The sequence below is a fragment of the Pollachius pollachius genome, assembly GCF_949987615.1.
Source record: "Pollachius pollachius genome assembly, chromosome: 16".
Taxonomy (NCBI): Eukaryota; Metazoa; Chordata; class Actinopteri; order Gadiformes; family Gadidae; genus Pollachius; species Pollachius pollachius.
In genome coordinates, this window is record NC_136949.1 from 17,845,593 (window position 1) to 17,857,273 (window position 11,681).

The following is an 11,681-nucleotide window of genomic DNA, read 5'->3' on the forward strand; positions in this document are numbered from 1 at the left end:
TTACACCAAATAATATATACAATATAAAACCAAGTCATTTCAGCTATTAGATTAAACACTGAAGCATAATTTTGATTATGAAAAGATTTATTACAGCTCTGTATAAATTAAAAAGATGTCATGCCAAAAGTCAGAATGAAAACAATATTTTATTTAGAAACACTCAAAACAGAAGCAAAGTAAATATATAATGAAAAAAAAACTGGGAAAAAAAGGGTGGAATACTAACAGGCTACAAAATGTAACTTTGCTTCGCTTGACATTCAAAAGAAACCTATGCAGCCACATTCAAATAACCACCCCTCTGTCCACAGCAGACTATTCTACAGGTATAAAAACATGTCAAATAGTGCTCATATAAACTGACCACATATTTAAAAGAAACCAGTATCTGACAAAAAAAAATATCACTCTCATGGAGCATTTTCGTCCTTGAAATTGAGGCTCCACTTTGCGAATAACAAATGTATGCCCCACCCACCCCCCACTCAATTATATATTTTAATTAAGTATCCATTTCTTTATGCACATCAAACTTCTCCTAGATTTGAACTGCAGGGCCAACTCCTGGCATTTACTTCCCAGCTTGTTGTGCCTGACGCCGCAGCAGCACATAGATCTTCTCTTTAATCCAGTCCTTGTTGTATGGCTGGTATGTCTGGGTGTCAGCTCTGTACCTGTGAGGAAAAGTTCAGTTACAAGAAAGACAGAATGAATTGACCAAGTTCCCATGGCATCCTTCTTGAGCACTTATACTTACACAAGACAGCTCAAATCTGCCAGGTCATCAATAAAGTCAAACAACTGACTGATATCGTAAGTGATAGACGGACTGTTTGGGTTCATCCTCTTTAAATGTTCCTCGTACATCTTGCACACACCTGAAAAAGAATTGCGGTCCATCTCATGATCAGTATTTAACACAAATCTTTGAACATATATGGGAGAGGGAAAAAGGCAGGATTAATGTTTGAAATGCTTGCTCAATTAATATATACATCTATATCTGCTGCAGCAGACAATGCCATGAAATATAACTCATACAGGGATGGATGTAGCACAATTACTTAGTGATGATTGATAGATCAGACAAATACTAGGCAAAAAAAACGAACTATGTGTCGTTTGTATAAAAGGAAACAAAATAGTGAAAGTGCCATGAAATTGTTATATTCTTTAAACAATGTGAGCACTATTAGGAAGATGTTATCATACTTGTGAAATAACCCACGAACAGCGTACGATTAAAACACGTAGACCTCACCTTCCATGCACTCATTGACCGACTCGTAGTCCGCATACGTGCGGCCCTCGGGTCTCTTTGTGGGCTGGACAAGCAGAATTGTGTGGGACTGTAAACAGAAATACAATTAAAAGGATATCTGACAAGACTTATGAAGCCTTAAGAAAAAACTACAAACTATAAATACTCCCAATCTGTATGATATAATATGGTTAAGTTGGATACATGTTATTATATAATATTTATTTTGCAGGGTAACTCATTGGAAATTCATTGACTATTTACTATGTCTAGTTAAATATTAACCAGCAAATGATAGGAATGCACAATAACCACATTCAGATTGCATTAAATCTGATGATCACACGTCTGTGCATAAAATGAAGGTTATGATGAAAACATTCGCTCGGATGGTGTTAGCATAGCTCCGTTAGCTTAGCATTGGTAAACCAGTCATTACAACAACGCATCGTCTTCTAAAGCTGAACAAATTTCACCACTTACCATTTTTGTTCAGACGTCAAACTTCTAATTGTTGTTTTTAAATAAACAACCGTATTTCAAAGTTTACAAAATATATTTCCTTTACTCGTGCTGCACCAAAAATCAAGCACAAGAATATGAAGGAAATGAAGTTAGTAGTGTTCCGGTTGATGTCTTCTTCGGCCTTCTTCGTCTTCTTCTTCTTCTTGTTTTGTTTTTATTAAAGTTATCATCTGTCTCATCAGTTCAATACTGCCACCCATTGGTATGGAGTCTGGATCGTCAGGTTGAAAGGAACGGAAAGGACCATCAAAATAAAATTAAATAAAACAAACAAATAGATACTATTACTACTACCATTAATAATGCAAAAAAACACAATAAAAAATAAATGATTGTATATATATATATATATATTTATTATTGTTATTATTTTATATCATATACATACTGGTGGTCAGGTTTCACTGGTTTTGAGCCTTTAAGACCGTATTAAATGCAGCTTGTTAAGCGGAAGAATTTGCTAATGCATTACCATTGGAAACTGAATCAGAAGCTAAGCTCACCAGAAGTACTGTCCTGGATTGCCCTGGTTTCAAGCTGGGTAGGCCTATCCCAAGTCCCAACAAGTATCCGTAAAACCCTCAAATGTCCAAATTTTCAACACTCACTATCAAATTGTCCCGGGATTCTCCACAATTAAAATAATAACAACACTGCCTTTTTTTCAGTGTTTACATGGACATTTATCAAGTTCTGTCCCACTCATTACCTAACCCAATCAAAAAACATATGCACCACACGTCTGAATTCAACCCTGATTTATCTGTATCTGTGTCAATCAATCAATGTGTGGTTGTCAAGGCTGTTGACAGACTGTTGACCATCAAAGATACCAGATAACAAAGTACAAAAAATCAGACCATTTAGTTTGATTGCCTTTCGGATGCATGGGAATTTCGACAAATATGACAAAAATCGTTTCAAAACATATTGCCTACCGAAGACTTAGGGAATGTTTTGGGTACTGTAAGACATAAGTCAAACAGGACTTAATAAAAATAGTACATAGTCAAAATATGAAACAATGTTTATGATCATTGGTACAAATATGTCTTATCAAAGTAACACATCATCCTCCTACGTCATAATATGTGATTTATTTGTGCACCAGGGTTTCAATTCCCTTCAGCCCTTAAGAGAGTTCACCTCCTTGTTCTCATAGCTCTCCGAGAGGGGGGGCCTGCATGCGGGGTCGCCCTTAGCGATGGGTTCCCACACTTTCTCTGACAGGCTTCCAGTGAGACAAAGTTATTGTTATTGCCCTGGCAACTTCCATACCAGAAGTCTGTGCATTTCCCCACACCAGAGTCATAGTAGAAGCGAACCATCCAGGTGTCACAGGGACCCTCCTCCCTGGGCAGGGAGCAGATATCTCCAGTGGACGGAATGGCGGGGGGAGATGGTGGCTGATTGACCAAATCACAATAAAAAACAATTATAGCGGTTAGCTACGTGGTTTGTTTATATTATGTTTGGGTAGTGAAAATCCTTGAAGCCTCACAAGAGAGCACAGAAAATGTATATTCTTACCACTGAGGTCCGGTACTCAGGGCATCCTGCCCTTCCAAACCCTTGAGCAGCAGTTATCCCATCTATACAACAGCCGTACCTTAGAAGGCAAGAAAGATTCTTTGTTGCATATCGTTGCATGCAATCGATGTTGCAGAAGTTGCAGGTCAATTTAATCTCCATATTGGGTTTTTTTTATGAGCTGCCTGTAAATTCTGGCATAAACATTGCAAATGTCAAGATAGATGCAGAGCAGCAAGTATACCTGGTGCGAACGCAGTCACCACCGGGGCATCCCCTATTCCTCAGGCCAGTGGCAGTAGTGTGTCCGTCCGCGCAGCAGCCATATCGTGACTGCTGACAGGGGGAGCCGACCATAGTGATGCTCTCACGTGGTCTTGGAGCTAAGGTGTGAACACACAAACATTGAAAAAATAAAAACATGCAGAGCTCTATAACCTGCCTGCGGCTTCCTTGTTAAAAATATACGTTTGCAGAAGGTATGTTAATTTTTACGATCAAAGTATTGCCCCTGGCAGTGAGGTAGTACATAAAACAGCGGGGAACTCCGTGTTTGTCAGTGAAAGATTGAAACACGGACAAATCAGGATAATTATAGCCTAGACAAAGAAAATGATAACCTGGAAACTATAGTTGCTTATTTTATCACCTGAGAATACAGTTATTAAAATCAGAGGCGTAGATCTATTTTCATTTTGCACATTCCCTTTAGGCTACTTTTTCATCATGCGTATCTGCCAGCGATCGAGGTACATGTTGTTAAAGAACTTGTTAAACATTGGCATGTTTGAACGTGCCAAGAACAATAGATAGAAACACATGGTCTGGCATACCCGACTGCTCTCCTGGGATGTAAGGCACCAGTCCACTTGAAGGGCTTTCATTGGCTCTTGGTCCCTGCATACTTGGGACCACTGTAAATAATAAACAAGCTTATATCCATAGAAATACACACACACACAACACAATACAGTGACCAGGGGATATGACACATACTCTGGGCTTCTGGGCAGGGCTGCGTGTTGCATGACTCCACGACGACAGGCCTGCCGGTTGATCCACACCTGTGCTCTGCGTAGGGGTTGAGGTCTGTATCATAGCACCCCACCCGCCTGTCTCTGACCCCCCCACCACAGCTCCTGGTGCACTGCAGAGAGCGTCCAACCACATCCCATCAATAATTGTAAATAAAGCCAAACTGGGGGGGGCAGGGGGGTTAGGGGGGGTGGTCTAGATAGCACAATGTACATACCTGGCCAAAGTCACCGACATGCCATGTGATGTGGAGGGGGCACCGGGACCTGTGGCAGGGCCTGACGGCCGGGGGGCGCTGCAGGCCACTACAAGCGTGGTCGGCCAGGTGCTCCCCAGAGGGACCCGCGCAGAAGACGTCCCTGGTCTGCTGGCCTTCTCCACACGTCACCGAGCACTGATGGCGGGCAGAGAACAAGAGCGTCAATACATCACTGTGTGTATCAGCTATGAGGATCCTTTGACACCCTGTCTGCTGAGGCTGACATCCAGACAGACAGATGAATAGGTAGACCTGCGGTACCGACCCCACTGAAGACGGAGACACTGTACTCAGCAGCGGCACATGGTTGCATGTTGCAGGCCTGCTGGCACGCCGGCCTCTGCAGCACTCGGGCAATGCAGTAGGTCTCGTCCACCGTGCGCGGGTTCACCAGGTCCTGGAGCATGCATTGCACGCTGCGGTACTGCATGCCTCCGTCGCAGCTGGCTGAGCAGGCCCCGTACACGCCGGTGGTGTAGGCGTAGATTTGCATGTCCCTTGGATGAGGAGCCACGGGGGCCCGCGCCGAGGAGACAACGGGCTGCTGTACGTCTTGGTTCAAGCCCAGGAACTCTCCGTGGATCAGTGGCTGTGGAGGAAAGGGAAATGCTTTTTCGGTATTGCTCTCTAGGAATATGAAGATCCGCGGATAAGTCATGGATTAGTCACTTAACACTAGATGTAAATTAAATTCAATGAAAAAATACACCAAACAAAAACACAGATCACAAACAAAAAATAGCTACATACATATGTAACACGTGGGCTGTTGCCTGGAATGTCCAGTTTAAACCCATAACAACATTTGACGAATCTAAAGTGTGAATTGGCACAATTGTGTGAATTATGAGAGAAGGTGTTGAAGAAAACACCTACATGTAGACACCCTTATTCCATGTTAAAGCCTCTCTTAAAACCAAATTTCATGTTCATCAAATCAGACAAGTTTATATTGCTGTGTAGACCCTACCCTGCATGCCCCATCCACACAGATGCCACGGCGTCCCTCACGGCAGGGGGTCCCGTCCACCACGGTGGCCCTCTGTCTGTAGGAGACGTTCCCTCCTTTGGGGACACAGTGCAGCTCGCACACATTGGAAGCTACAGAATAGAGAGAGATCGGTCAAAAATGCTCTCATAGAAGAAACAAATTGTTGAAGTGATTTTGTAATACTTGTTTCGGTACATGCTGTCAAGAGTTTCAGAGAGGGCATTTAAATTAGTATTAAATACTAGTATTAGTAATAGTAGCTTTAATTATTCACAGCTTTCCATAATGGTTGTGGCCTATGCTCTAGAGTGAAATTCAAAAAAAGACATAACCTTTACCTCCATGGTAAGGCATCCATGAGTGACTTTTTCCCTGGAATGCCAGTCTGTCAAACTCTGCGCACTGTTCTTCTCGGAAGTCCCTGGATCCTAAAGGACATTCCTGTATGGTCAGAGGATAGAAGGTTTGTTCCATTGAGAGGAGGGAGATTGAGCTAGAGGTTGGAGAAAGACAGAGAGTGGGAGAGAGAGATAATTGGAAACTACCTGTGAGTTACAGATGCGGTATGACTTGGATGATCCCACACAATTGTTACCTCCATCCGTCCTGCAGGAGAGAATAAGAAATATTGGACTAGCGTAATAATAAAATCTGTATTTTACATTTTATTATTATACTTAACATATATTGTTTGTCTTTGTTTCTCTATCATACATTCTTACAGAATTTGTCTATGGTTTAATATGCCTCCCCTGTCCTACCTTTGGGTGATGCACTTCCTTGTTCTTACAGAGATTCCTGTCCCACAGGTTCGACTGCATGGCCCATAGGCACCATAATCCCCCCAGATGTCATGGTTGGGATTCATTTGCTAAAACATCACATCAAGCACTAAAATAAGTACAAGGACAGCCTAAGGAACAAACAGTGTAACTCTCAGGGAGACCAAGGTCAAAACCACAAACCACAACACCACAGGAGACCCACCAAAATAGAAGAGGTGGTTAAACATTGAATAACTTGAATATCAATGGTGGTACCGTATGTACTGGTCCAGATCTGGTTATTCTTGTTTATATTTATCTTTGATACATTGCTAAGCTTTACAAGTACAAATAATTGAAAGCTGTACAAAGTTAACCTTACAGTAAATACAGGCACAGCCAGCAGCTGAAGAACCAAGACCAGAAGGATGTCCATGTCCAAAAACCGCCTCTGAAGGACTACTGTTAGAGAGGCTCATGTTAGCATATCAATTCAGGCATAACATATTCAAATTATTAATATTCAAATATAAGTAAAAATAAGTATTCATTCTATAAGTTAAGATGGAGTATGTTCCTACCGTCTGACAGGGAATCTGTCCTGCAGACAGCGGTCCAGATGGGAGTGGATCCTAGAAGAGGAGGTGGCTGTACTGACATTCAGCTCTCTGTTTCCTCAACACCACCCAACTATCCAATACTACAGCCCCCCACCCCCCAGGTGTCAGGTTTCAAATGTTCCAATGTACAGTATGTTCTAAACTTTTTACAAGTCTTTTTAATGAGCTCGCACTTCTTTTTAGCTTATTTTATAAAAGCAAAGAAAAAGCTATTATGCTGTGAAATATACTGGGTATATACTATATAGCTTTTCCCATATTCTTTCCCGTTTTAAGACAAATGCAAATGCAAATCTTGGGTTTGAATAAGATATTTAATAGTTGATTTCAGTAGTTGCTACCACTCATTCTGAAACAGCAATAAAAGCAGAAAATACGAAGCGGCGACTCATAAAAGCATATTGGATCCATGGCGGCCGTGACGGTGGTTTGGGCTGCTGAACCATAGAATGTCCTTGTTTTGCAGCCGAAACCACGAAACACACACTGGCCTATCATAGCACTGGCGCTGTGTGGAGCTGTGTCTCCGGAGGGGTCTGTGGCGGACATTTTTAACTCTATGCCATATGATGCATGGATGAAAGCAAGGCCTAACATCAGGGAAGAAAGGAGAGGCGATTTGTTGATGTGTGGCACAAAGTCGCCCACGTCCTCCCCACTGGTGGGGTAGGCTGATGGATGTCCTGTTTAAATAGCGCTTCTACTGTTCACCCAGTAGAGGACATATTGGGAGGATGACACGTGTGTGTGCCCACACACACACACACTCACACACACATGCACACACATACCGTCGGTATGATAATCAGTTAAAAAAATGATAGAGTAGAAAAACCACAATATCATGCAATATACAACTCTTATTTAGGATCAGCCAAGCCTATAATGTTCTCCACTTCTCTTCAAAGTTCTAAATAGTCCACAAACCCCCCACCCACTGTTGTATCCCTTTAACTTTGCTTCTCCAACCAATGGTGAAGAGTGAAGAGGGCAGAGAGAGAGAGAGAGAGAGAGAGAGAGAGAGAGAGCACCACCATCACCACCTCTTGTCTTCAAGCCTCAACCCCACCCTCAGAGCTGCCGGTTAAGCTTCTTGGCCTGCCTCTCCCTGTCGTCGATGGCGCTCTTGGTGCTCAGCAGCTCATCCATGGTGTCCACCACCTCCTGCATGTCTCGGCCCAGCCCGGCATAGCTCTCCTTTAGGTCCTCCTGCTGCCGTAGGAGCTCCGTGGTCGTGGTGACCAGTTCCGCCGCCTGGTGGCTGCAGCCGGCGCGCAGCTGCTCCACCTCCGACAGCAGGACCTCCATGCTCTTCATCAGCTGCTCAAGGCGGCCCGCCGTCACCTCGAACCCCCCCGAGGTCCCCTCCGCCGCACCTCCTTCCTCCTTCCCGGCCCCGGGAGCCGAGTTGTCTTTTTGTTCGGAGTCCATGGTGATCCTATGGCCTGTGGCCTCCTTCACTGATCCCACAGAGATCTGGGGAGGAAAGCAGTTGAGCTGTAGCAGGTGTAGGAGCCAATGGAAAGTCTGGACAAGGAAGTTCAAACGTAACAAAAAGACTCAAGAGGGATGAAGGGATAATGGCAGGAGATATACGAGCAACACTCCTGGGCCGTCGACCTGCAAGGAGTAATGCTCTGGACGGGGGTTGGAATAGGTTTGCTTCGGACTAATCTGGTCTACTTTTAAACGTAGGACTGTCTCTGTGTCCGCATTGGTCCAGGGCAGTTAAGCTGTTAGTGACTTATTGTGAGCAGAGTATCAGAAGAGCCAGGGCCAAAGAGAGGGAGAGTAAAAGTGTCACCTTCATAATGACAAAAAGTTAAACTGTGAAATGAAATTAACAAAAATAACAGCATAGAATATACGAATCTGGATGAAAGATGTGTGCATTTATGCGCTTGTGCATGGGTCACCCATGCAGGCTATAAAAGGTTTGATCCCGTCATCCATTTTGTGGTTGCAATCTCACCCTTCAACTCCTGGGGAGTTGAAGGGTGGGTGGCAGACACGACATGAGATGTACTGCCTAGACCCTCCTTCTCCTCCCCCTGCCCCTCCTTCTCCTCATCCTCCTCACCTATTCACGGCTGTCTGCGACTCAGATTAACGTCTTTGTTAACTCCTAACACTCACATGCACGCACACTCACGCACACAAAAACACTCGTGCCCATGTCAATCAGTGCTCGTTCACCGGTTGGAAAAGAAGTGCCACAAGGGAGTGATCAAGCGGTTCACAAAGAATTCCTTTCCGGAGAAGGAGCGGTATCAAAGCTTGTGTACATTGGCCTTTATATATGCACAGGCACACTCATACAAATGCAGAAACACACTCACATATTCACACACACATCCAAAATGCACAAACAAACACACATTTACACACAAATCATGTTCCTTTCTTCCTCTACCCACTATCTTTGTCTTTTTTGGTATTGTTTGTTTAAAGTTATGTGTTGGGACTTTGATCTGTGTTAGGGCTTGACAGTATCACCATGTTTCAATGAAAATCAAATCAAAAATCAAAATCCAGAATCTAAAAGTCCTGCAGTGTTTGCGTCTTACCCATTGAATCAATTTAGTTGAATGCTTAATTGTATTTGGTACGAAAAACCAAATGTTTACGTATGAATGTCTATCAATTCCCTTTAATTCTCCCTATTAAAACAACTGTTCAAGGTTTGATTGAATAATCCATTTGTCTTTTTCTTATCACCTTTTTAAAAAACAAATGTTTGATGCTATTGTGGGAATGACACAAGATAGGCCTTGTCTCTTATACTTTTTAGTTTTAAATAATCAGCGAAATAACGCCCTCTATTTGTCAGGGAACAGCTCCAATGCTCCATTGTGTACGTTGCTGTGGAATTTACTTGAGTAATGACAATGAAATTATGTATGTGAATATGTAGAGTGTAAAGTGTTTTATCGTTGTTGTTGAAATATCGGCGCAATTCCGAGAGAGATATATTCCACAATAGATGAATAGCTTTACATAAATGTGTGATACATCAAATTATAAATTAGATCGACAATTTAGTAGTAAATAACACTATGCTAGTTAGTTCTGGTTGGTATTTAATTTTAACATGCAATCTGTGTACTTGATTTACAGCACTTTGATATCTTAACAGCAGCTTTTAGCTAATGTAAGCAAAGACAACAGACAAATGAGAATGAATTAACAGTCTCCTAAATGAATACTTCAGCATTAGGAAACGTGCACAGAAGACATTTAAAGGCCCAGGAGATAAGGCACGTGCCAGGATCCCCACACCTCCCTCTCTTATCAATAGCAGCCAGCAGTGGGAGCAGTGCCACGGGGAGATACAGCCACTACGCCCTCCCTCTGAATGGTGTTTAACATGCTTTATCACCACAGAAAGAACAGCCCACCCCACAAGCTCTCTCCCTTTCACCTCAAACACACCATAGGTCAATAATAAATGTCTACATGTATTTTGAGAAAAGGGGTTAATGCTATTATAATGCATGCACTGTGGATCATTAATGAGAATCAGACACTAGAGTAGAATGTATAATTCCTTTTGGGTCTCAATTCTGTCTATCCATGTTCAAAAGTGACCTCAAAACCTAAACAATAACAAAAACAAACAACCTTTTCTGCATTCTTTACTGCATTATATATTATTAATCTATGAGTACCCTTGTTTATTACAGAATAATCCAAAAGCCACAGGTAAGAATGCTTTTTTATATATATATATATATATATATATATATATATATATATATATATATATATATATATATATATATGCTACTACAGGTGCAGGAAGAAAAATAAGCTTTAAGAACTGAGAGAAGATTGATGAATATTCATTAAATATTTTTTAAATATAATACAAGACTTTATGATACATGTCTTAAATAAGAGAAAGGAGGGTCTGCACACTGTTTTAATGCTCCAGAAGTGGATTTATTAACAGGCAACGTTTTGATCGCTAGTGATCTTCATCAGGCATGAACAACCTGTCATGAATAACCTGTCATAATAGAATCAATAGATTTTTTCAGACATACCTGATATAAGCCTGTAGTGGTCTCGCCATTGAACAGCAACTGCAGTTGTTATGGTTTATGATTTTTTAAATGCCCATTAGATCCAATGCCTTCAGGACACTTGAGGAAATGTATCCTCGTGTGGACAGCAGATAAGCGAGCTTGTGTATGTACGTCAGAAACGGGTGTTCTCAAGGCTTGGAGGGAGCTGTCCAATCCACAGCTGTGGGAACCCCATGTTAACTTAACGTTATTAGACCCCCGGAAACACTTCTAGTAAAGGTACACGGGTTAATAAATTAAACGCTTGTTGCAATATGAAAAGGGATTATGCTTTATGGAGTTTAATCTTTAATTCAACATTTTATATTTGCCAGATCCATTTTCTGGAAACAGCACGAAGTAACATCTTCTATGTTACTTTTTTTTCATGGTCTTATACAGCGGTTCTTAGATATTCTTTTAGCTGAGTACCCCAGTTATTTCAAGAACTGATCAAATGGCATCGAAAACTCTGTTGACCATCATATAAGACAAATGATCACGTTTAAAACGAGACAAAAAGTGGTTTTCGTGTTCACTGGCCCTTTAAACGACCTATAGGTCAGGACCCGTATCCATAGCAACGTCTACCAAACAAAATACCGTAATTGCGGAAATATTGATAT

At 41.9% G+C, this 11,681-nt stretch overlaps 3 protein-coding genes across 3 annotated transcripts; all 3 read right to left on the bottom strand.

Moving 5' to 3' along the window:
• Window positions 1–75: 75 nt before the first annotated feature.
• erh (ERH mRNA splicing and mitosis factor) lies at window positions 76–1,909 on the bottom strand. Its single transcript, XM_079753907.1, has 4 exons — window positions 1,748–1,909; window positions 1,265–1,352; window positions 761–881; window positions 76–677 (listed from the first exon to the last, which is right to left on the bottom strand). The coding sequence occupies exons 1-4, from the start codon at window positions 1,748–1,750 to the stop codon at window positions 575–577; spliced, it is 315 nt and encodes a 104-aa protein (XP_079610033.1). The 5' UTR covers window positions 1,751–1,909; the 3' UTR covers window positions 76–574.
• Window positions 1,910–2,245: 336 nt separating this feature from the next.
• On the bottom strand, window positions 2,246–6,981 carry paplnb (papilin b, proteoglycan-like sulfated glycoprotein). The gene is made up of 12 exons (XM_079753431.1): window positions 6,751–6,981; window positions 6,366–6,475; window positions 6,150–6,210; window positions 5,943–6,045; window positions 5,584–5,714; window positions 4,879–5,202; window positions 4,572–4,748; window positions 4,316–4,466; window positions 4,153–4,233; window positions 3,564–3,702; window positions 3,320–3,398; window positions 2,246–3,195 (listed from the first exon to the last, which is right to left on the bottom strand). Exons 1-12 carry the CDS (start codon window positions 6,802–6,804, stop codon window positions 2,932–2,934), a joined length of 1,674 nt encoding a protein of 557 aa, XP_079609557.1. The 5' UTR covers window positions 6,805–6,981; the 3' UTR covers window positions 2,246–2,931.
• A 14-nt stretch (window positions 6,982–6,995) lies between these two features.
• Window positions 6,996–11,174, bottom strand: LOC307087787 (uncharacterized protein). The gene is made up of 2 exons (XM_079753432.1): window positions 11,035–11,174; window positions 6,996–8,464 (listed from the first exon to the last, which is right to left on the bottom strand). The coding sequence occupies exon 2, from the start codon at window positions 8,417–8,419 to the stop codon at window positions 8,060–8,062; it is 360 nt and encodes a 119-aa protein (XP_079609558.1). The 5' UTR covers window positions 8,420–8,464; window positions 11,035–11,174; the 3' UTR covers window positions 6,996–8,059.
• Window positions 11,175–11,681: the final 507 nt, after the last annotated feature.

Bases quoted from the DNA above. Each gene is read 5' to 3' on its own strand.
- erh (XM_079753907.1), bottom strand. The intron at 882-1,264 runs GTGAGGTCTACG...ATTCTTTTTCAG, and splicing joins GGTCAATGAGTGCATGGAAG to GTGTGTGCAAGATGTACGAG. The intron at 678-760 runs GTAAGTATAAGT...TTTTCCTCACAG, and splicing joins GCAGATTTGAGCTGTCTTGT to GTACAGAGCTGACACCCAGA.
- paplnb (XM_079753431.1), bottom strand. From the start codon at position 6,804: ATGGACATCCTTCTGGTCTTGGTTCTTCAGCTGCTGGCTGTGCCTGTA. The intron at 5,203-5,583 runs GTAGGGTCTACA...TTTCCTCCACAG, and splicing joins GTGTGGATGGGGCATGCAGG to CCACTGATCCACGGAGAGTT. The intron at 3,703-4,152 runs GTATGCCAGACC...TTCACACCTTAG, and splicing joins CATCCCAGGAGAGCAGTCGG to CTCCAAGACCACGTGAGAGC.
- LOC307087787 (XM_079753432.1), bottom strand. From the start codon at position 8,419: ATGGACTCCGAACAAAAAGACAACTCGGCTCCCGGGGCCGGGAAGGAG.